General features: G+C 44.5%; 1 protein-coding gene across 1 annotated transcript in view; it reads left to right on the top strand.

Annotated features, from left to right (window-relative positions):
- Positions 1-299: 299 nt before the first annotated feature.
- The window catches only part of ERLIN2 (ER lipid raft associated 2), a 28,606-nt gene continuing 3,495 nt past the window's right edge, over positions 300-25,410 (top strand). Inside the window, 12 exon segments of the mRNA XM_030201959.1 lie at positions 300-591; positions 1,878-1,994; positions 9,394-9,475; positions 13,717-13,763; positions 14,924-14,985; positions 15,413-15,538; positions 15,854-15,927; positions 19,943-20,001; positions 21,639-21,730; positions 23,627-23,716; positions 25,007-25,086; positions 25,346-25,410. Of these exon segments, the coding sequence (XP_030057819.1) occupies positions 1,888-1,994; positions 9,394-9,475; positions 13,717-13,763; positions 14,924-14,985; positions 15,413-15,538; positions 15,854-15,927; positions 19,943-20,001; positions 21,639-21,730; positions 23,627-23,716; positions 25,007-25,086; positions 25,346-25,410 (884 nt within the window). The 5' untranslated portion in view covers positions 300-591; positions 1,878-1,887.

Here is a 25,410-nt window from a genome sequence, read left to right as displayed (position 1 = left end):
ATACTTTTTACAGTCTTCTGCTGTTTTCTTTGGCTTTTTTCCCTCTTTGCTTCTGACCTGCACGGCTCCGCTAGTAAGCCGCTTGCTTCAGGCGCGCTTCCGTGCACGCAATTTCCGGGTCCCCGTCCCGAGTAGCCCAAGAAGGTTGTCATAAAACCTCCTTGGAGTAGCCTATCATCGTCAAAGGAAAAGGTTTGGCTTCGCGAGCCTTTCCCCTGCTTTGGCCAATCCGTGAGCCCTTTTATCTTTCTCCTAGCTCAGCTCCAGATCTCTGTTTCTAACACTGAGCCGCGACCTCACAGAACACCACGCATGCGCCGCCGGGCTCCTTCCGGGTTTCCGCGCTTGCGCGAAAGTCACTCTGAAGGCCCCGATGCAGCCCCGGAGTTTCCTGTTGACTGCTCCAGCGCTCCTTTACGGTGCAAATCTTCGCCTGTAAGCCCGAGGCTCCCAGCGCACCCCAAAGCTGCCACCAAACCTCCTGCTGTTCCTCTCATTCAAAACCTTTGGCAGCAGTTCCGCCGCTTGAAGGACCAACCCTGGTTTCCCACCGACCTCAGGGCACAACTTCTCCCATACATCACGCTTCAGGTGAGCCTCTCAATATTTTTTTCTCTGACAACCCCTCTATTTTTAATATTTTAATAACCTATTGGTTGCATTAGTATGGAAAGGGGAGCAGGAGCTGAGCTAGATGCTGAAAGGAATTGTGTCGGTGAAGTTAAATAGGGCTGTAGCACTGTTTTATGAAAGCCACGGCCAAGTCAGTTGAAGATGGCTAGAATATTCACGATCATAGAAGCCAGTATTGTGGGTGTTTGAGCACCCCCTCCCCCATATTGAACAAACTCCTCATTGTGTCCAGGTAAGTAATTTCCATTGGGTTTAGCACCTCCAATAATTGTGAAAAGTTGGCTCCTATGTTCACGATAACTGTTTCTGAACTAGAAAGTATGCACATCTAATATAATAATTCGCACCTCAAAGTTCTGAAGCTGACTCCGTGGCAGTGAAGTCGTGTAGTGTTCCTGGGTTCATAATCGCACTCGCTCTCACTGCCTCACCCTCGGAGGGAAGGGAAGGCTGCATACTTATTCATACTCTCACATGTACTCACGCACTCTCTCTCACACAGCGCCTGCCACACCACTCCCAGCAACGCTGACCCCCCCTCCAAGCCCTCCGCCACCCCCTCCCAGTTTGGCAGGCCCTTCCGAGTTCAGCAGCCGAGCAACGCTGACCCCCTCTAAGCCCTCCGCCACCCCCTCCCAGTTCGGCAGTCCCCTCTGAGTTCAGCAGCCCAGCAATGCTGACACCCCCTCCCAGTTGCAACGGTGACCCCCCTCTCAGTTCAGCAGTCCCCTCCGAGTTCACCAGCCCAGCAACGCTGACCTTGACTTACCCAGTCGGGGTTACGGCGGCCGGCAGCAGCGGTAAAAGGCGTGTAGGCTCGGCCCTTCTCTCTCTCTCTGAGCTCTGGTCCTGCCCTCATTTCCTGTTTCCGCAAGGGCGGGACCAGAGCTCAGAGAGAGAGAGAGAAGGGCCGAGCCTGCACGCCTTTTACCGCTGCTGTCACACACACTCTCTCAAACATACACACCGTGGAAAACCTTGCTAGCGCCCGTTTCATTTCAATGAGAAACGGGCTTTTTTTTACTAGTATTTGATAAATAATAATTGTATATATCCAAGATAGTAGATATGATTGTAGCTTACAGAACTACCCAGCCCTACATTAGGGAATTGTTTTATTTTCCAGTGGAAGATAGAATCACATATGTATTTAGTAATTTTTTGAAATAACACCTGTTCTTTATTTTTGATGTAAATAAAATAGACTTAGGTGTGGAGCATTCCTCTCTGTTCTCTTTTGCTAGGTTCGCAGCAATGAGTCAGCTGGGGGCAGTCGCTGCTATGGCTCTTGCTTTTCTCACTGCAGCCTTGTTCTCTGCGGTTCACAAAATAGAAGAAGGACATATTGGAGTTTATTACAGGTGAGACTTCCAGGGGTGATGTGCTAGTAGCATAGACTACAGGGGAACATGGGCCTGACTGATTGTTGTGCAGTAACTTAGAGGAACCAAGTATATATTCAAGCAGTAACAGAATACAAGATTCCTGTAATTCTAAGACCCCCATAGACAATCAAAACTCTGCTGTTCAGCATTATTTATGTTCATATTTCTTCATTTATGTGTGAAGCCTGATTTTGCATGAGGCATCTAGGTAGGAATCAGTCCGGTTGATTCCTTAGGAAACTAGAAGACTGGGCACCCAAATGGCAGATGAAATTTAATGTGGACAAATTGCAAAGTGATACATATAGGAAAGAATAATCCGAATCATAGTTACCTGATGCTAGGGTCCACCTTAGGAATTGGCACTCAAGAAAAAGATCTAGGTGTCATTGTAGACAATACGCAGAAATCTTCTGCCCAGTATGCGTCAGCAGCCAAAAAAGCAAACAGGATGCTAGGAATTATTAGGAAAGAGATGCAATCCCTTATAATGCCTCTGTATCTCTCTATGGTGTGACCTCGCCTTGAGTATTGCATTCAGTTCTGGTTGCCGTATCTCAAAAAACACTCCCCCGCGCAGCCGTCATTGCCATACGCTCAAAACAAAGCAAGCAAACCTATGAGCTGCTGCTTCCATGTTGTCATTCTTTATTGTTGGTCCACATCTGTAACAAGTCTAAAGCTGTTTCAGTTGGATAGGCAATCCCTTAAAAGGTGGAGGAGAAAAGAAATAACAATTGAATACCACTAAAACAGCTTCACAAATTATTGTAGCTGGTAGAAACAGCAATTATAAACTCTGTAGTTTGTGCCCATTTTTCTTCACTGTTCTTCTGTACAATACAGATGGCCAGATTTCAGTGAGGATCAGGATATCCTGTTTCCTGATGGGTTCATCTTAACTGTTGTTGTAATCTGCCTTGGGAAACCTGGTGTTACATAGTAAACATAGTAGATGACGACAGAAAAAGACCTGCACGGTCCATCCAGTCTGCCCAAGAAGATAAATTCATATGTGCTACTTTTTTATTTGTACTGTCCTCTTCAGTGCACAGACCTTATAAGTCTGGCCAGCCCTATCCCCGCCTCCCAACCACCAGCTCTGGCACAGACCCTATAAGTCTGCCCAGCACTATCCCCGCCTCCCAACTACCAGTCCCGCCTCCCACCACCAGCTCTGGCACAGACCATATAAGTCTGCCCAGCACTAGTCCCGCCTCCCACCACCAGCTCTGGCACAGACCGTATAAGTCTGCCCAGCACTATCCCTGCCTCCCACCACCGGCTCTGGCACAGACCGTATAAGTCTGCCCAGCACTAGTCCCGCCTCCCAACCACCAGCCCTAGCACAGACCGTATAAGTCTGCCCAGCACTAGCCCCGCCTCCCAACCACCAGCTCTGCCACCCATTCTAGGCTAAGCTCCTGAGGATCCCTTCCTTCTGCACAGGATTCCTTTATGTTTATCCCACGCATGTTTGAATTCCGTTACCATTTTCATCTCCACCACCTCCCGCGGGAGGGCATTCCAAGCATCCACCACCCTCTCCGTGAAAAAATACTTCCTGACATTCTTCTTGAGTCTGCCCCCCTTCAATCTCATTGCATGCCCTCTCGTTCTACCGCCTTCCCATCTCCGGAAAAGGTTTGTTTGCGGATTAATACCTTTCAAATATTTGAACGTCTATCATATCACCCCTGTTTCTTCTTTCCTCCAGGGTATACATATTCAGGTCCGCAAGTCTCTCCTCATACGTCTTGTAACGCAAATCCCATACCATCCTCGTAGCTTTTCTTTGCACCGCTTCAATTCTTTTTACATCCTTAGCAAGATACGGCCTCCAAAACTGAACACAATACTCCAGGTGGGGCCTCACCAACGACTTGGACAGGGGCATCAACACCTCTTTTCTTCTGCTGATCACACCTTTCTCTATACAGCCTAGTAACCTTCAAGCTACGGCCACCGCCTTGTCACACTGTTTCATCGCCTTCAGATCCTCAGATACTATGACCTCAAGATCCCTCTCCCCATCCGTACCTAGCAGACTCTCACCGCCTAACACATACGCCTCTCTTGGATTTCTACTCCCTAAGTGCATCACTTTGCATTTCTTCGCATTGAATTTTAATTGCCAAACCTTAGACCATTCTTCTAGCTTTTTCAGATCCTTTTTCATGTTTTCCACTCCCTCCGGGGTGTCCACTGTGTTACAAATCTTAGTATCATCCGCAAATAGGCAAACTTTACTTTCTAACCCTTCGGCAATGTCACTCACAAATATATTGAACAGAATCGGCCCCAGCACCGATCCCTGAGGCACTCCACTACTCACTTTTCCCTCCTCCGAGCGAACTCCATTCACCACCACCCTCTGGCGCCTGCCTGTCAACCAGTTCCTAATCCAGTTCACCACTTTGGGTCCTATCTTCAGCCCATCCAGTTTATTTAAGAGCCTCCTGTGGGGAACCGTGTCAAAAGCCTTGCTGAAATCTAAGTAGATTACGTCTATAGCATGTCCATGGTTCAATTCTCCGGTCACCCAATCAAAGAATTCAATGAGATTCGTTTGGCACGATTTCCCTTTGGTAAAACCATGTTGTCTCGGATCTTGCAACTCATTTTCTTCCAGGAAATTCACTATCCTTTCCTTCAGCATCGCTTCCATTACTTTTCCAATAATCGAAGTGAGGCTTACCGGCCTGTAGTTTCCAGCTTCTTCCCTATCACCACTTTTGTGAAGAGGGACCACCTCCGCCATTCTCCAATCCCTCGGAACCTCTCCCATTTCTAAGGATTTATTAAACAAATCTTTAAGAGGACCCGCCAGAACCTCTCTGAGCTCCCTCAATATCCTAGGGTGGATCCCATCCGGTCCCATGGCTTTGTCCACCTTTAGTTTTTCTAGCTGTTGATACACACGTTCTCTTCCGTGAACGGTGCTATATCCACTCCATTCTCAAATGAACTTTTGCCAGTCCATCGTGGTCCTTCTCCCGGATTGTGTTATAAAGATGATGGAATATATTGAAATTAAATGGCAGTAGAATTAAACTCTCCTTTCATTGGGGCACATGGAATCACATCTTCATCTGTTTTGTAGACGTTTACCTTTTTAGATAAATGGATTATTCTGTTTTGATTATAGCTGCAAGACGCAGTTGTCTGAAGCCAGCCAAAGTGGACAAAATGATTTTTCTTAATAAAAACTGGAAGATGTAGGACTTGACCAAACTTCACTTTTCACATGATGTAACACTGCATGGCGTGCTCACACTAAAGTTTACCTTTGTTTAATTGCTGCTGCCTGTTTTGTTTTTTACCCTGTGTGTTATAATATTAGCATGTGAGCCTCACTGTTTCAATCAAGTTAAATTGAATCAAAAAAACAATTTTTTAAAAGGAATCAAATTATACCAAATCGAAAATGTTTTGACTGAATCGGACAGCACTATTTTGCAGTTGCATGCAAGGGAACTTAGGCAAGCAGTGTAAAGAATAGCACACAACTGCTAATTAGTGTTTGTAAATGCCAATTATTACTTATCTCCAATGAAATGGCAATTTAGCGTCAATTAGCTAATTATGTGCATAATCGACCCTATTCTATAATTGGGTGCGCATTTGTGTGCCTAACTTTAAGCACCATTTGTAGAATTTGGGGGTATATGTGCATTTTTCTGGCATATCCAGTGACAGGAACAATTTTAGAAAGAAACATGTTGGAGAGGAAAAAGTGGCATCACACAGGTTTTTACATATGGAAGTGCTATAAATACACATTTAAACGTCAGATTTCACAAAACTACATGTACAAGAGGAACCAATTAAGGAATTAAGTGACATATTTTAAGTGGTGGTGTTAAGACACCAGAGAAGCAAGCACGGTTTGCCCTCTTGGTGACTAGCAGAGACCCAAGATCTAAATCAGCAGGTAGCTGAAGCAGCTGCCTTGGAGCAGGTATAAATTCCAATAGGGAATTTTTTAAAGATTATATGTGTTCCCTATTAAAAAATTGGAGATAACATGTATATTTTGTGGACTGCTCAAACCGTTCCCAGAACTTGCACTTTTAAATCTGTGTCCCGTAACTTATACACCTGAAGGTAGCAGCATTGTGAAATCATTTATCCTATATAATAAAACGCACCTCCAGCGTTCTGAAGCTGACTCCGTGGCAGTGAAAGTTTGAAGGGTTCGTGCTGCCTGTAACGCTGCATACATCTCCTGAATTGACGTCATGTACTTCCAGGTTCGTCACAAACAGCACTGACCTACCACAGGATAGCAGCACAAGGCACAACCTCAACGTCTATAGCCTTCCCTTCCAGTTCATTCCATCAGAATCCTGCCCTCACGGAAAGAGGAAATGACGTCAGCAGGCGAGACTCAGAGAGAACGAAGTCGAAGGGAAGGCTCCAGACGGGCAGGGCTTTCAAAGATGCGGCCACTTCGACGGAGGTAAACAGGGGAACGAGGAGAATCGATGGGTGGCTGGAGGGGGAGCAGGGGAGAGAGGACAATCGCTGGGTGCCTGGGGGGGGGGGGCAGGGGAGAGAGGAGAATCTCTGGGTGGCTGGAGGGGGGGCAGGGGAGAGAGGAGAATCGCTGGGTGGCTGGAGGGGGGGCAGGGGAGAGAGGAGAATCGCAGGGTGGCTGGAGGGGGGGCAAGGGAGACAGGAGAATTGCTGGGTGGCTGGAGGGGGGCAGGGGAGAGAGTTGAATCGCTGGGTGGCTGGAGGGGGGGCAGGGGAGAGAGAGGAGAATCGCTGGGTGGCTGGAGGGGGGGCAGGGGAGAGAGAGGAGAATCGCTGGGTGGCTGGAGGGGGGCACGGGAAAAAGAATCGCTGGGTGGCTGGAGGGGGGCAGGGGACAGAGGAGAATCGCTAGGTGGCTGGAGGGAGGGGCAGGGGACAGAGGAGAATCACTGGGTGGCTGGAGGGGGAGCAGGGGACAGAGGGAAGACACTCGCACCCAGTGGTCTCACTCTCTCTCTGTCACACACACGCACATTCACTCTTTCTCTCACACACACTCTCTCAAACATACACACTCCAAGAAAAACCTTGCTAGCGCCCATTTCATTTGTGTCAGAAACGGGCCTGTTTTACTAGTCTAAAATGATCTCCTAAATCTTCAGGGTTGAGTTGTTGCAGTTGTTTCTTTTCTGGTCTCTCCTTTCTCTTTTCTGTTTTTAAATAGTAACATAGTAAGTGACATAGATAAAGATCTGCACAGTCCATCCATTCTGCCCAGCAGTTGTATTCATTACCAATTCATGGTTGAACCAACCTTCAGTAGTATTACTCGTTAAGTTCCATCTTAAGATGTTTTCCCCCTTCCCTACTGAGCTATAAAGCACCACCTGCACTCATAGCATACAATATGAATGTGGTATAAGTGTGCATATTTGATCTTGATCCGTCCTTGCCATTTTCAGGGCTCAGACTGTAAAACATCTGCCAGGCACTATTTCCTACCTACTGGAATTGCTGTCAAAACCCAACTACAGCCCATCCTGATCAGTCTTGTCGTTTCACGTTCCTTACTTCCCACATACTGCTCCTTTTTGTATGCAGGCTGTACTGGCTCCCAGTTAGGTTTTCCATGGAATACATATCCCTCTCCCTTTACTTATTTAGTACCCCATGCTTTGACTCCCCTCCCCACCCCCCAAGTGTTTCTTCATTTTTGGGTCAGCCTATATTTTCCTTCCTGACTGTGTTACTCAGTCCCTTCTCCTGTGATGTGATGTGTTCCCTACTGTCTTCATTCCTCTCCTTAACATTCTCTGTCTTCTTTTTCATTTTTCCTGTCTTCTTTCTCTTGTCACATTTCATTTAAATGGCAGTTCTGTAACTAGGTTCATGCAGTAGTGCCAAGAAGATTGGCACTCAAGCACATAAGTGTCCTATTCTATAATAAGCACGTAAAGGCATACCCATGGACAAAGTATGGGAGCGGTATGGTTGTGTGCATAAGTGATAGAATACTTTAAATTCCACACGTTACATGACACACTTAGGCACTCCCATTTATGCCTACCATTGACCTGGCGGAAATTGAGACATGCCAATTTGGGTTTACGCTATTATTCTGAAATGGTATTTTGGTGCACAGATGCCATTATAGAATTGGACCTCAGCATGCCTATCTGGAGGTGCCAAGTGATAGCATTGCCCCCTTAGTATTTCTGGTCTAGCATTTGCGTGCCCACACTGTCTGTTTTTGTACTCTGATGTTAGACTCTCACCTCCCTTTAACTGCTGATTGCATTTTGTTCTTTTAATATGCTTTAAAGAAAGCTAATAAAATGTAAAAAAAAAAAAAAAAAAGATGAATAGAGGCATTGTATAAAATCTGACTGCTGGTTTCATATCACAAGATACTCTGATAGCGCTAAAGATACTATTAGAATGAAGCTCAGAATTCATCATTACTAGGGATCTTAGTTCACTAGACTGAAAGCTTCATTCAGGACGAACAGGTTTCTTTACCTGGCTGACTGACATATATCCTGTTCCCAAAGCTTGTTCCTGTCCGAGAATATGGCTGCCAGAATCCTGGCCTTGAGCTCCTGTGAAGCAGACTTAATGATATGAGCAGGACGTATTAGGTAGAGCTGTACCAAATAGCATATTTTACTATTCGGCCGAATACGAATAATGGGCATTGAGCTTTAACATAAATAATAAAAGGATTTAGCACAGTAGAGCCCCAGATTATTCATAATCAAATTTAAATCATGTTTTCAGGGTACTATTTGTGACAAATCAAATCAAATTCATACAGGTCTAATATTAGGGAAATATCCTGATATTAAAGTTAGCTTGCTTAAAGAAGACTGAAGGTACTTAATAGAGCCTTGTATTTCATGAAAGAATTGCTGATTAGGAAAAGAGTGTCCTCAGTAATTTAAAACGGGAGTATGATAGCAGAAAGAAGACCAAAGGACCCCTGCAGTCTGCCTAATTTCTCTCCTTGTGCAATGCTATAGACCTGAGGGAGACATTTTCACGCTACATTAGTGGCTTTAGTTATTGCTTTTATCCAAAGTATTTTACAGATGAAAATCACCACAAAGTGATACCCTTATAACTTATTTTCTTTTTGCATTTTTAACTAGACTATTCATGTGTAAGCCTCCTTAATGGGCCTATTAGTATAATGTCTGCAGCTTGCTGTACATGGAGGGGGAGCAGGGTGCTCTGCCACTTTAACAAAGATTTTATCCCAGTGAAATAAATATGAAAATGGTGGCACTTCAGGAAATCACTGACCACCTGGAATTATGTATCTCTGCATTTAAATTATCCTATCTGATTTCCTGACGAATTAGATCCAAACTGCCTCCCTGTCCTCTTTCTCCTGCAGGGGCGGAGCTCTGCTGACTTCTACCAGTGGCCCAGGGTTTCACCTCATGCTGCCTGTTATAACATCCTTCAGATCTGTGCAGGTGCGTGTACATTTCTTCTCTTGTCTTTTGTAGCCAGACAGAGCAGTCTCGGGGTTCTTGTTAGGCCTTTTCCTAAGAGAATGGTATTCGCTGGCACAGGGATGGGGGAGCTCCTATTATTTAGCCTTGATGGTTTCCTTTTTTTTTTTTTTTAATGCCAGCGACCATAGCTGAACTAAATCTAGATATTCAGCGCCAGTATCCAGATAGTGGCTGGAACTGAATAACCAGCAACATTCAGGGCCCTGTTTACTAAGCAGCGTTATAGGCGCATTAACATTTTTAACATGTGTTAACCATGTACATGCCTACAATATCCCTATAGGCGCCTACATGGTAGGTGCGCTAAAAACACTAACGCATCTTAGTAAACAGGGCCCTCAGTCTGTTGTCTGGATTTGCTAACCAGATAAAGGCAGGATAGCCTTTTTGCTGTGCTGCTAATTTTTTTTATCCAGATAGAAATCCAGGTAATAGATGGATATTGCCACTAACCAGGTAACTTCCAGCTCCACCCCTGTATTGCCCTAGCACTCTCCAGATAGTGTCGCTTACCTATTGCAGGAGTTACCCAGATATTTTCATTTGACTATCAGGCCCTCAGTGGGATGGGTTAGAGACCATGAGGTGGGAGGGACACAGAAGTCCAGCAAGGTTTTACAAGCCAAGTGGATTACTTCTCATTGCAGTTCTGTATCCTTAGAGCAGGCTTGTCCAAGTTGAGTCCTGAAGGGCCACAAGCAGACCAGGTTTTCAGGATATTCCTAATGAATATGCATGAAAGAGATCTGCATACAGTGGACGTAGTGGCCATGCATACCTTTCTCATTCATATTCATTATGGATATCCTGAAAACCTGGCCTATTTGCAGCCCTCAAGGACTTGGACAATAGTGCCTTAGAGGAACATGAGGGTCTTATTGACTGTCAGAGGCTCCCACAGTCTGAACAGTGAGTAGTACATGTGTTTACGTTAAACTTTGTTCAAACAAAAAAACTTCAAAGATTAGAACAAGGATAGGCAACAGGTATGTCAGGTTTTCAGGATATCCACAATTAACATGCATGAGATTGCTTTGCATACAGTGGAGGTGGTGCATGCAAATTGATCTCATGCATATTCTTTGTGGCTGTCCTAAAAACCTGATATACCTGTGGCACTTGAGGACCGGAGCTGCCTATCCCTGGGTTAGAAAAAAGATCTCGCATCTTGAAACTGTTGCTGTTTCAAGTCCGGAATGCATACTACACAGGTTCCCATACCTGTCCTGGGGGAACCCCAGCCAGTCAGGTTTTCAGGATATCTACAATGAACATGCATGAGACTGATTTGCATACACTGCCACATTATGCAAATCAATCTCATGAATATTCATCTGGGGTTCCCTCAGGACAGGTTGGTAGTCACTGGCATACTGTTATGGTGGTGGGGTGGTATTTTAGGAGCTGTCTGGGTACTGAGATTCTTTGCTTAAGGAAGGCTGAAAGCCTACCTTCATGGCTTTGCACTCTTCTGTTCCACTGGTAGAGGCTTGTCCACATTTTGCTGTTTTACATGAGTGCTCTAGATGACTGCTTTAATTTTCAGTACTTCATACATATAGCTCAGGAGGGAGGGGCTCTTTGAATTTTGCTTTGGGAAGATGCTTTGAGGGATTCCTTTGACAGCTGCTGGAGTATTGCACCAAGTTTCTTGGCCGCCAAAAGCTAGGACCATCTGTATGTTATGATTTATGGAAATGTACTTTCTTTGCAAACACCCACTAATCTTTCACAGATGATAATGCAATGTGTAATCAAATGAGATGCTCAGTTGTGGAAAAAAGCTTCAGTGCACGTTTTCCAGGAAATAATTTTTTGATGATAAAACTCCAAGGGACAAATGGACTAAGCATTTTTCCCATAGACATAAAATAGGAAAACCCCCTTTGGAGGTCAGTTTTCAAAGCCATTTCCTGCAGGTGAAACAATGTTTTACTTGCAGATATAGGATATTTGAAAACTGCATGACTTGAGTCACAGCCCAGCCGAAACCAGGATTTTCAGTTTCATCCAAAATTGAACCTGTGGCTAAAACTGGCCACTCAGTTTTAGCCGAAACTGAAGCTGAAAACAAAAATAGCCCTGCCCCAGCCCTGAATGGCACCTACTCCCTCCTCCCCCCCCCCCCCCCCACACCAGAAAGAGTTTCCATCCCGGACTCACCCATCAATGGCAGCCCCCCTCCAGGGCCTACTGTATCATTGTGCCCTTGGGTGAAATCCCCAAACTGGTTCCCACTATTGTTTTATTTTTATTTATTCATATTTGTTGGTTGTAGCTATGTAAAATGTCCAAAGTGACTTGCAATAGTATAATACATGTATTCAAATCGTATTTTATTGTTATTTAATTTATATTGATTTAATGTCTTTTGATTCTATGTATGTTGGTTTTGTATACTGCCTAGAATGTGCAGATAGTGCAGTTGATAAATATTTTAAATAAAAAAAAATAGGATCAGTACTTTATAGAACATGTTATGGGACTCATTTTCAAAGCGCTTAGACTTACAAACCTATGGAAATTTGAAAATGACCCTCTAAATAAGTTTGTAAGTCTAAGGGCCCTGTTTTACTAAGCCGCACTAGTAGCGCGTTAGCATTTTTAGTGCGTGCTAACTGTGTAGGCGCCTACAATATTCCCATGGGCACCTACACAGCAAGTGCTAATTTTGCGCATGTGCTAAAAACGCTAGCGCACCTTAGTAAATAGGGGCCTAAGTGTTTTGAAAATACGTCTCCACATAATCTAATCTAATACAATCACATTTCTAGCTAGCAAATCCTCTTAAAAGCAATACCATGCATTATTAGCCCTGACTCGAGCAAGTCATGTTATTTTCCCTGAGCTTCAGTGCTCTAATTTGAGGGGTGTTACCTCCCAAAAGCTAGTCAAGAAGGGAAGTAATTTATGAATGACTTGAGCATGTGGAGCTGTGCTTTACACAGTTAAGCCGGCACTTAAAAATTGCTCTGGTGTATACACACAGAAGTGGGTGTTAGGAAAATATAGTACTAGCTTTTATGCTATTTACATGTAGGCATTCCTAGATGTGTGCATAAGTCTTGATAACAAATGAGAATTTGCCCTGACACTGTCAAATTGCACATGGGCTGAATATTCTAACTTTCTGATAGCTCCAACATGACAAAAAAATTTTAAGGGACCCTTTTACCAAGCTGCAGTAAAAGGGGCCCTGCAGTGGCATTGCCACATGGATTTGCCACATGCCAAGGCCCCATTTACCGCAGTGTTTTTTTTTTTTTTTTTTAAGGAAACTGCTGTGCGGTAAGTACAAACTTGCCATACGGCTATTTCCTGGGGGAGCCCTTACCACGTTCTGTTTAGAAGGTGGTAAGGGCTCTCGCGCTAACCCTGTGGTAACTGGCGGTAAAAAGTTTTTAACAAATTCCAGCCGTGCCAGAAATGGCATGCAGTGGGGGTGGTACTACCGCCTGCTCCCACAGTGGGCTGGCGGTGGTGCCGGATTGGCGCGTTTTTTTTTTTTTTTTAAGGAAACTGCTGTGCGGTAAGTACAAACTTGCCATACGGCTATTTCCTGGGGGAGCCCTTACCACGTTCTGTTTAGAAGGCGGTAAGGGCTCTCGCGCTAACCCTGTGGTAACTGGCGGTAAAAAGTTTTTAACAAATTCCAGCCGTGCCGGAAATGGCATGCAGTGGGGGTGGTACTACCGCCTGCTCCCACAGTGGGCTGGCGGTGGTGCCGGATTGGCGCACCAACGCCACAATAGCTCTACCACGGCATTGTAAAAGGGCCCCTAAATTACTGGAGATTTAGGGAAAGTTTCAGGAATCTATAAAATTAAGCTTAACTTGAATTGGGTAACCACAGTTTCTGCAGATAGAGTCAGGAGTTACAATTAGAAAATCCATAGCTGTATTTTTTAATAAATTTTGCAGCATATCAGGGCAGGTTGTCTTAGAAGATTACTCTTAGGGGTTACTGTTAAGACGTGTTATTTTAGCAATAAATAATGTTATTTTAGCTAATAATTTAGGTTAACAGTAAAATAACACATTTTAATGATAGGCCATGATAATAACTTTTCTCCTTAAGGTAGTTTAGGATTTGCACTGCATATAATTCCAAGAAATTCTTAATTACAAAACTTCCTTACTCTAGAGAAATGATGACTACCATGTTTCCTGAGTTGTGATATTATCCCCTCTCTTTCCAGAGCACTTTACAGACCGATGAGGTAAAAAATGTTCCTTGTGGTACAAGGTAAGGAGATGGAGCAAAATTGTTTGTGACGGTAGCGCATAACTATATATTTTTTTTTACATTGTCCCAAACATCTGAGCTTTTGCCTTGGCTCTAACAAATATTCCTGAAGAAACCTGACAGAACTAGGACGTTGTTCATTGTGTTTCTTCCCACTAGAGGGCATCCTTTTCACATCTGATGTGTTTACTCTGGACAACTGCTGTGTCAGTGTGTCTGCTCTCCTACCCATTACTGGTGTGATTTTTATAAAGCTTTAAAAAAAAAAAAACATTTAAAGCCTGTTTTACATGCATAAAAGGGCTTTTTATGAAATTGAGCGGGTGCAAGGGCTGTGTCCACTGTTATGCAGTTTGTATGTAATCTGTGCTGGGGGCATAGTTTGGGTGGAGGCAGGATTACAGTGTATGTAGAGTACATGCCTACACTTACACCTTTTCAAAGTAGGTGTAAATTTGTGTGTGGGCATTGTGCACTATTGGGACTTGGAGATTCTTTTATAAAAACAGATAAGTGCCTATGCTTATGTAAAGCGGGCTAAAAAAAACCCAGGCACCTGTTTTGGATTTTCTACATAGGCGTCCTGTCAGCTCTGCTTTAGGACAAACATTGCGTTCACCTCCTCCAGAGGAGGAGGAGTGGCCTAGTGGTTAGGGTGGTGGACTTTGGTCCTGGGGAACTGAGGAACTGAGTTCAATTCCCACTTCAGGCACAGGCAGCTCCTTGTGACTCTGGGCAAGTCACTTAACCCCCCATTGCCCCATGTAAGCTGCATTGAGCCTGCCATGAGTGGGAAAGCGCGGGGTACAAATGCAATAAAAATAAAAAATTCCAGCCTAGTTTGAGCTTCTGCATTATCAGGCAGCTAGGGAAGGCTGGAGCTTGAAGTGCCGAGTGGTTACTTGTATTCATTCCCTTCTGACTGAGGGCTGCTGGAGTCCTTGGCTACCTTCTCCTGAATGGCTGGGGTGAAGAGCAGCTGCTCCCCCAGTGGTCAGACTGACCCAGAGTCTGCAGGTGTGCTCTCTCTCCTTGGTGTCTGCATAGATGTTCGGAATATATTCTCTTGCTTTACGCGGTTCTGAATTCTCCGTGTACCTGATCCGAAGATGTCTGGCTATGATGATGAATTTTAGTGACTTTACTGTCTTCTCTTCCAGTGGCGGGGTGATGATTTATTTTGATCGAATTGAAGTAGTGAATTTTCTGATCCCCAATGCTGGTGGGTTATTTATCTTCTCTTCTGCATGGTTTCTCTCCTTCACCTTTCTATCTGGCTCACATCAGGAAGCCACACTAATATTAACTCTCCTCTCATTTCCACTTTCCACTATATATTGTATGCCACATTGAGCCTGCAAAGAGGTGGGATAATGTGGAATACAAATGCAATAAATAAATAACACTTTATCCATTTTTCCAATTCATCTCACATTTGCAATTTCTTACCTAACTCCTTTACATATGACTCTCATCAATGTTCTGTCCTGCATAATATTGCCTCATGGCCACTCTTTGTTCATTACTGCAGCACTAGAGCAGCCATTCATGCATCACTCTCAAACTCCAGACAGCATGGCCAAGTGCCATAGTAGAGGGATCCCTGTCTTGCTCTTGTTAACTGCCAAACTCTCTTCTCTCCTTGCCAGTGTACGATATTGTGAAGAATTACACGGCGGACTATGACAAAGCTCTGATCTTCAATAAGGTTCATCATGAGCTGAATCAATTCTGCAGTGTGCACACGCTGCAAGAGGTCTACATTGAGCTATTTGGTAAGCTGGGGTGGGTCTTAAACCAGGGCCGGTAGGCTGCATAATGATGTTAATGTAGGACTCATGAAAAAGTATGCCAATGGGATTATGCAATATGCAAGGACTTCCTATACCTGTACAACATGGGGATCTGGGTGGGAGCACCTCGCTGCCACAACTGCTCACTTCTAGGTTGGTACCTGGTGTTTGTCTACCACTAAGGCACATGCAACCTTACTCCCAACAAATTTCTTTCACATGAAGGACCAAATGTGTTTATCCCTTTTCTGCCAACCCATCACAGCAACTTATCCCTCTAAAATATTTTCCTTTCAGATCAGATTGATGAAAACCTGAAGCTGGCTCTACAGCAGGATCTGACAACCATGGCACCTGGACTCATTATCCAGGTAACTGGGGGAGGGCAGTGGAGCATGGATGGGTGCAGGAGCATAAGTTAGTGGGATCATGAGCCAAGAGCTACCCTGTACAAGGGGCTGTCTGGGTGCAGTTATGGTTTACTGCTGCATCAGTGCTTTTCCAGCAGTAATATTCCTTTCCCTGCCTCCAAACTGCTCTCACACCTATCTTTTTCTAGGGGACTGTAAATAAGTAATGCTTTGGGATTATATTTGAATGAAGAGTGTTACAGTGCATCTTTTTAAAAGATTTTTTTAGATGAGCTAGAACTAGCAAGCATGAGGGTGCAGAGCCAGTGCTTTTCAACCCAGTCCTCAAGGTGCACTCAGCCAGTCAGTTTTCCAGGTTATGTACAGTGAATATGCGTTTGAGATTTGCATGTTGAGGAGGCAGAGCATGCAGATCTCTCTCATGCATATTCATTCTGGATATTCTGAAAACCTGGCTGGCTGGCTGGCTTGGTTGAGAAGCACTGGTGTAGAGAGCAGAAAGATTGTCACAAGTTCATGACTGAGATCGACCACAGAATTCAGATTTATAGGCATTTGAAGATTGGGTCTGGGAGCTCTTGAAACCACTATCTTGTGTCGCATAAGCACTGTCACTGGAATTTGAACTGGTTGCCTAGAAGGAAAAGGCTCCATAATTATTCCCCCGAGTCATCCAGTCCCCACATGAAGGGTCATTTTTCTAAGGGCATTTTTGCATGTATGTGTCAGTACAAATACATCAAATGGCTCTTATAAAATGACCCTGCCATAGTTATCCAAATCCAATTCTTTTACAGGCAGTATTCTAAATATTTCTTCCTAGAGACCTCGCACCAGTATCACATCAGCTTTATTAGTCCCAGATTTACTCCACACTTCAATCATCCAAATTTTTCAAACACTTGACAATTCTCCAGAATATTTATGCAACTTTGATATATTGGTTGAGCTAGCGCTGGAACGGCGTATGGGGGAAGTCCTTGATAAAGCCTAATGGCAAAACATGCGTGTCGGGCAGCATAACGCCCCCAGTCCGAAAATATTAAAGACTAGTAAAAAAGGCCCGTTTCTGTTTTAAAGGAAACGGGCGCTAGCAAGGGTTTCCTCGGAGTGTGTATGTTTGAGAGAGTGTGTGTGAGAGTGAATGTGCGAGTGTGTGTGACAGAGAGAGAGTGAGACTGGGTGCGAGTGTGTATGTGAGAATGAGAGTATGTGCCAGGGTCCCCCCTCCCTCCCAGTTCCAGGGTGGTTCCTCCCCCCCCCCCCCCCCGGTCTGTCTCCCAGTTGCAGGGTCTCCCCCTCCCTCCCAGGTGCAGGGGGGTCCCCCCCTCCCTTCCTTCTTCCTTTTTTCCCAGTTGCAGAGTCCCCCCTCCCAGTCTCCCTCCCTCCCTCCCTCCCTCCCTCCCAGTTGCAGGGTCTGTCTGTCTCCCCCCTCCTTTTGTCCTCCAAGTTTTAAGGCACTGTCTATCCAGTTGAAACAGCTTTAGACTTGTTTCAGATGGAACAACAATTTTAAAACGCCAATGTGAAGCAGCAACTCCTAGGTTTGCTTGGTTTTGAGTGTACAGCAATGATGGCTGCGTAGGGGAGTGGAAACAGAGATTAACCAATGGGCTTCCTTGCTTACCGTAGACTTGCGTTGCTCACTTCCACTCCTGTGTATTAAACGTCCTGCAGCATCTCCTAGGTTTGCTTGGGTTGTTTTGAGTGAATGGGGATGACGGCTGCGCAGGAGTCGGACCCACTGCTCTGTCTTTCCCCCCTCTTCCGAGTCGACACTGGAGCCCGATGGCCACCCTGAGCCCTCACCCACCTCCTCCACATTGGACAGTCGCCGCAGGCGCTTGCTCGCCGTCCTCCCTTATCGTCCTTTCTGACAGTCCGAATCCGGACTTGGAGAGGGAGGGCAGCGGCAGCAGTTTTTTGATGGTGGTTAATGTGCGCTGGTGTTTCGGGATGTTTGCAGCCAGTCTCGAACGATTCCTAGGCAAGGGGAGGAGTAGGGAAACACGTTTCCCTACTCCTCCCCCTGCCTGGGTCGCGGTTTGTTGCTGTGCGTCCGGCTGGTGACTTCACCCGAGGCGCAGCCAATCAGTGGGATTCATGACGTCATTTTGATCTACAGCACCTAGCAGACCACAGCGGAAGCCAGGATCCCAGGCAGCTTCAGAACGTTGGAGGTGAGAATTATTATATAGGATAAGTACTTTGAATATATTAATAACAAAAGTATTTATGCTGATGAAGAAGTGAGTGCTGTTAGTATTGTCCAAAAATCATTGTGGGACAATTATGCACTACTGAGGCAAGAGTTGTATAAATATTCTGGAGGATTGTGAAGTGTTTGAAAAATTTGGATGATTGAAATGTGGAGTAAATCTGGGACTAATAAAGCTGATGGGATCTTATAAAATGACCTCATGCATGTCTGTATGCGACTCTGGGAGTTGTGTTTGGAGATGAGTTTGGATGGAACATATGCGGAGTTGCGATTTATAATCAAATGCACACGTGTACATTTATACCTGCTGTTATAGATACATGTGGGTTGCTTTTACCAGCAGTTTCTGCAGGCCCATTTTCAAAGCACTTAGACTTACAAAGTTCCATAGGTTATATGGGACTCATTTTCAAAAGAGAAAAACATCCAAAAAGTGGCATAAATCTGCATTTGGACGTTTTTCTCTCAAAAACATTCAAATTGTTATTTTCAAAACCAGTTTTTAGACGTTTTTTTTATGAAGTCCATCAGAAGTGCGTTCAAATCACAAGGGCAGGATCTGGGCGTTCCTAACACTTGGACGTTTTTCTGCCATAATGGAACAAAACAAAAACGTCCAGGGCTATAAGTGAGACGTTTTGGTCTAGACCCGTTTTTATTAACGAATAAGCCACAAAAAAGTGCCCTAGGTGACAACTGGAGGGAATCGGGGATGACTTCCCCTTACTCCCCCAGTGGTCACTAACCCCCTCCCACCCCCAAAAAATGTGATTTAAAACATTACATACCAGCCTCTATGCTGGCCTCAGATGTTATACTCAGCATGCAGGTCCCTGAAGTAGTCTAGTAGTGGGCACAGTGCACTGCAGACAGGTGGACCCAGGCCCATACCTCCCCTTTACACTTGCGGTGGAAACTGTGAGCTGTCTAAAACTCACCAGAAACCCACTGTACCCACATATAGGTGCCCCCTTCACCCATAAGGGCTATAGTAGTGGTGTACAGTTGGGTGTAGTGGCTTTTTTTTTGGGGGGGGGGGGGGGAATCAGCAGACAAGATAAGGGAGCAACGATGATATGTGTACCTGGGAGCATTTATTTGAAGTCCACTGCAGTGCCCACCTAGGGTGCTCCATTGCTCTCCTAGGATGTCTGTGTGGCCAGTCTACTAAGAATGCTGTCTCCTCCTACATCCCAATGGCTTGATCTTGTGCGTTTTTCACTTTGGATGGGTTTTTTTTTTCTGTAAATGGACCAAAAAAATAAACACACAGAGCACAAAAACATCTAGACTAACTTTGTAAGTCTAAGTTTTGAAAATGCACTTCCACTTGTCTTTTTTAAAATAGGTTATAAATAGGCATCTTCTTGCCCTCTCAATGTGGGCACTTATTAATAAAATTAACACTCTATATGATCAATGACACTGGCAACCACTATCTCAGCAGCTCACATTGTATTTTAAAGTCCATAGTGAGGTAGTTGCCCATATCTTCTGCTAACTTCAAGTCACATTGTTTTCACACTGCATCCAAAGTCCTAAAGGACCTCCAGCATCTAGAGTGCTGGGGTGGGAGGGTAGTTGGAGGTACTCAGCTTATCCTAAAGGACCTCCAAGAATCTAAAGAACGAGTGCTGGGGTGGGAGGGGAGGGTAGTTGAGGAGGTACTGAGCTTATCCTGAAAGATCTCCAAGAATCTAAAGAGTGATACTGGGGTGGGAGGGGAGTTGGGGCGGTACTCAGCTTATCCCCAGCCAGAGATCTGTTATTTGAGCTGTTATTTTTCTCCTCCAGGCTGTCCGGGTGACCAAACCCAACATTCCCGAAGCCATCCGGAAGAACTACGAGCTCATGTAAGTTCCATATCATTGCAAAAGCCTCTGCAGGTAAATGCTTAATGAGAAATAGCTGGGAAGTACCTGCAAGCTCATTCAGGAAGAATGTTTCCCCAGCAGTGCCAGGTGACTCACTAGGCCTGATTCAGTAAATGGTGCCCATATTGAGGCGCCATTAAGATCCACACTAAGTGCCAATTTTATAAAGGTCACTTAGCGCAAGGACTTATGCCTCCTGAAACAATACAACTAATAGCAGTTGGGTGCGTAAATGACCCTATTATATAACGCTGCACCTAAATTTTGGGAACACCCCTAACCTGCCCATGCCCCTCCCCGGCCACACTCCTTTTTGAATTGTGCGACAATTTAGGCATGCAGTGTTACAGCACATAAGCAGATCTAATTAGTGCCAGTTATTGTCAATGATTATTAACAGCTCATTAGCAAATTAGTTTACATGCAGATCTGGGATCCATGCCCAAATTTGGGCAACCTTGCGAGTGATCCAGGACACGGCAACCTGTGTTATTTCTGATTCCAGGCTGAGGGACAGGATAACTGTTTCTGTGAGCTGTTCTGGCTCCCAATAACTTGACGACGTAAGTTTAAAGGTCATGACTGTGGCATTCAAGATCTTAGAAAAGATTAGCAATCTTGTTTATGCAAATGCATATGCTCTGTTAAAGAGCTGTGACCTGGTATTTCTGGCCTCGAAGATCTGACTTTTATGACATACAAATCAGAATGTTCTTTACTGACCCTCTCGTTTATATAGAGTGTTTTGCCTGAATCAACACAGGAGGTGGGAGAGAAATTTTCTGATTTTTAAGAAGATAATAAAAAGTGTAGTGTTGAAATCAGGCTCACGTCCATGCACTGCTAGCTATGGAAGGGAGCTTGTAGCTAGTGTTTCTGATTTTTATCTGCGTGGGCATCCTCTGACCCATTCATGCCAATCTATATACTACCTCAGTCTTGTTTTTTCTTTGATTTCAACATTGTATTATGATGGCTCTTGTATTTTTAAATTTTTTTTTTTATTTGGTGTCCTAGATTTGATTTTTGCTGCATTAGCTTATTGAATCATTTACTATATGCTGCTTTGGTCTGATTTTCTGGAAGGCAGGTTGTAAGTACTGTATTAACGAACAATAGCTTCACAGTGCTACTAATGCCACCGCATGACATTTGTATTGCAATACTACACTTACATAATGCTGTGTACACATTGGAGACAGTCTTTGTTCTAGTCAAGACTGCTAGACAAAAGTAATGTGAGGTTTCAGGAGATTCATTTATTGCAGCAATATGGTCAAAATTGGCAATGCTAGGATGAGAGACAAGCTTTAAAGATTAAGGCGGGACATGCATATGGTCAGAGGAAGCAACGATGCAGAAAACTGCTTCAAGTATATGGTGGAGCAGGCTAGAAAGTACTAAGTTTAGACTTATCAGTGGACAAAAAGGCCTTGGATTAGATCAGCTTGAGCTCATGTGGAGAGGTAGTGTGGTATAGTGTAAAGACTGGTAGATATGTAGGAGAAGCCTGATTGGTATCTAGAAATAGATGGATAGTCACTTGAGTAGGGGGGGGAGGGTCACATGCTCATAAAGAAGGAATGTAATCGCTGTTGTGTCTCCCCTCTTATCAGGGAGAGTGAGAAAACCAAGCTTCTGATTGCAGCTCAGAAGCAAAAGGTAGTGGAGAAGGAAGCAGAGACAGACCGGAAGAAAGCTCTCATTGGTCAGTATCTGCAGTTGTTCCCCCCTCCCTATTTCAGTTCTCATAATTTTTCCTTCTTTTCTCTGACAACCTACAGCAGGACAATACAGGCAGATTCTCTCACAACAGGGTCTGTTATGCAGTGCTTGCTTACTGCCAGCAGAGGGCACTCCAGTTACATAGGATGTTGGGTTCTTTTTTTTTTTGTTCTTTCCAACCCAATTGAATAACAGAAAGAAATTATACTTAATAGGTCAGAGATGTCTGTCTAATCTGTCTGGCAGGAATGTAGCCAGACCTGTCATTTCAGGTGGACACCGAGTTAATCTGAGTGGGCCCTTCCCAACCCCACCCCATACATACATATGTTTTTTTTTGCTTTTTTTTTTTTTTACTTTCCCTCTGCCCCTGCTATCATCTTTGTCCCCCTCCATCCATTGTCTGCTCCTCTCTCCTCCCTCTTCTGCCCAGCATCTGCTCCTCTTTTCCCCCCAGTCTACCTCCAAGCTGTTGCCGGCAGCGATTCTAGTAAGCAGCCTGCACCAACCCTGCAGGCTTCCCTCTACCACTTCCCCACCAGTGAAGAAACAGAAAGTGATGTCATCAAGGGCGGGATGCAGGAGATGGAAGCCTGCAGGGCTGGCGCAGATTGCTTACAGGAATCTCTGCTGGTGACAGCTCAAGGTAGATGTGGGCCGGTGGGGGGGGGGGGTTTCAGAGAGAGACAGGCAGCTGCCATGTGAGAGAGAGAGAGAGGAGTGAGGTACTGCTCACTGCCAATGAAGTTCTTTGGGGGCCACTAGACTGAGTGGGCCTGAGGCAAGAATGGATGGGCCTGTGCGCACCCAGGCTCACCCATAGCTACGCCACTGCTGTCTGGGGGCAAAATAACTCTCAATGGAAATTTGGCATGAGAGAAAAACTGCGGAACATACATATCAAGTCTAGTGAGACAGATTTTCCAGAGAGATAAAGTTCCCCCCGTAAAAAAATGTCCCAGTGTATATTGAAATGTACTAGTTATGGAGTTTTCCTTTCAAACTACGACTCCCCTCTCTTCTCCCAGTCACAAATACCTAAAGAGCCAACACGTACAGATGCACATATAGGTACACAAAATTATTCCGTGAGAAATGCTCTGCATGCCTTCCACACCATGATCTTCCGTCCTGCTTCTTAGTGATCCCTTGATTATGCATTTCATTTTCATAGGTGTAAATTTTACTTATGCCTAGCAAATGGACCATATAGCTTTCATAATGGTTGCTCTGTATGGTGACACCTAATGACTGAGCCCTTTAGTTTGCTGTTGGTGCCGTGTGTACTGCCAACTTGCGGTGATGAAGCACAGCAATACCTTGTTATAGTAACACCTTGTAGTTAAGATGTAAAATGTATCTTTTCAAATCTGACAGTAATATTTAATAGTTAGATATAATAATTTGATTTAATTTTATTCTTTCTGAAACAATGGACTATTTGGGAACTACTTCATACAAAGCGCCTTTCCCTCCAGGTCAGAGATGCACAAGAGGCAACACACATAAACACATATGCAGAGTGGTTGGAAAGAATTCCATGACTTGTGCTCGTCATGCTTTCCCCACTTGTTTCTCTGCCAAAAATGCTGAAGGTGTGGATTAGCTACTTGCTGATTACTTCACCAGTGGCATATGAGAGGGAACCCACTCTTTCTGTGCCAAAGCCTATCCATTGTTGACAAATTTGTCACGGAGCATGCACACCATAGGTTTTAACACATGATCTTACTGCATTGAACACCGCTCCTTTTTCAAAGAGTAATTAAAAAACAAAATCCCTCCCACCCCCCAGGCCAGGAGTAGCACTTAAAATTAATGTATCCTGCGAGCTATCCCATCATGATAATATGGCCTTCATCTTATTTTCCTGAGCCAGAGGCAGAAAAAGTTGCTCAGGTGGCAGAAATAACGTATGGGCAGAAAGTGATGGAAAAGGAGACAGAGAAGAAGATTTCAGAAATCGAAGGTATGCAGGAGTGTTTTCTGTGTCATGTTTGTATCCAGATGAGATATGTGTGTGTACTGTCCCTGTGCTGCATGCAAACAGTGTTTGAAGCTTACAGACTTTCTTTGTAGTAGGGAGTACTGCAGTGCTGTTCATCATTGGTTGTTACCATACTGTATGCTGTTATCAAACTGATGCATGTCTTAGACTGTAAAGCATGTTGATAGCATGAAAGGCAGTATAATGAATCCTAATAAACCTAATCATGATCGTAGCATAGGCTTCTAAAGTGTACACTTTGAGAAGATGATGTTCAAAGCACATAGGACTTTAGAGCAGTGATCTTCAATATTTTTTCTAGTAGGGACCATGTTGGCAGAAAGACTTCCGTGGGAGAGCCAAGAATCCTTTGCTGGACAAAGACAACCCTGGGTGGGGGGGAGGATCTCCTTCTCGTCCTCCTCCAATAACACATCTGTCCTTTCTAATACAGTCAGTCTGGCTGCTCAGGCTCATTCTGAATAATTTGTGTAGCTATAACAAAGTCTGCCTCTCTATGCATTTTCTCTTTCCCTAAGGCCATCCTTGCCTCTCATATTCACACTCTCTCATACACTCTGTCTCTATTCCCCAACTCCTCACTCTAAACTTCATCCCAGCTAGTCACAGTCCCTACCCCCACCAATCAGCTTTCCAACCCCTTAAAGCTGGCTATCCCCACCAGTGTTTAAATCTTCCTCTATTTGGTCCATAGATTTGTAAGCAGTGGCACCTCGGGAACAGCTGTTCTGTGTTCTTATGGCACCAGTCTATAAGTGAAGGAGTTTGGGCAACATGTGCCTCAAACCTAGAGAGCTGAATGGTGGAGGTAGAAAACAGAACAACTTATACGGATGTAGTGGCAGTAGTGAGACTGGAGAAGAGACTCAGAGGACCACACTTAGCATCAGTGAGGGCCATCACCACTTGCAATGAAGTATTTTAGAGCATTTTTTCTATATGGACATATTTGGAACAGGTAGCAAGAGACCTGTGTTAGTATATTCAGTACATCTTTGTTTTATTTACAGAAATGAAATAATATCCTGAGATTAAGAATAATTTATTTTAATTTAATCAGCTGAAATATGGGACCTGCATTAGGATCTTAAAAATCATCCAGGTAACAAGTCAAAACCTGTTTCAGAGCCAGGTGTACAGTCATCACTGCTGTTGATAACATGGTGCTGGGAGAACAAAACGATGCTAAGAAAGAACAGAAATGAGTTCTAAAGTTCTGTTTCTAAATGCCTTTTCTTTGCCCTCCTACAGATGCTGCGTTCCTTGCCAGAGAGAAAGCCAAGGCAGATGCAGAATATTACACAGCTCAAAGGATAGCCGAGGCTAACCAGGTGAGAAGGGCTGAAGGGCCTCTGTGTGTCTGGACTATCTGTGATCGAGTTGATTATCATGTTCCTAATGGAGGCACTGCTATTATATGGATGAGTTATATGGGGATAGTGTAAGTGTTGCACTGTCATTGTCTTTTGTGATCATAAACATTCTACTTTAGTTCTGTGTCTGACACTTCACACCTCTCCCTTTCTCTTTGACCATCCACCTCCTTTTTTTGCCCTTCCATGCCACCACCCCTCTTTTCTCCAACTACAGTTGAAGTTAACACCTGAGTACCTGCAGCTGATGAAGTACAGGGCAATTGCCTCCACAGTAAGATT

The sequence above is a fragment of the Microcaecilia unicolor genome, chromosome 4 (genome assembly GCF_901765095.1).
Source record: "Microcaecilia unicolor chromosome 4, aMicUni1.1, whole genome shotgun sequence".
Classification (NCBI taxonomy): domain Eukaryota; kingdom Metazoa; phylum Chordata; class Amphibia; order Gymnophiona; family Siphonopidae; genus Microcaecilia; species Microcaecilia unicolor.
This window is presented reverse-complemented; position numbering and strand designations above follow the sequence as displayed.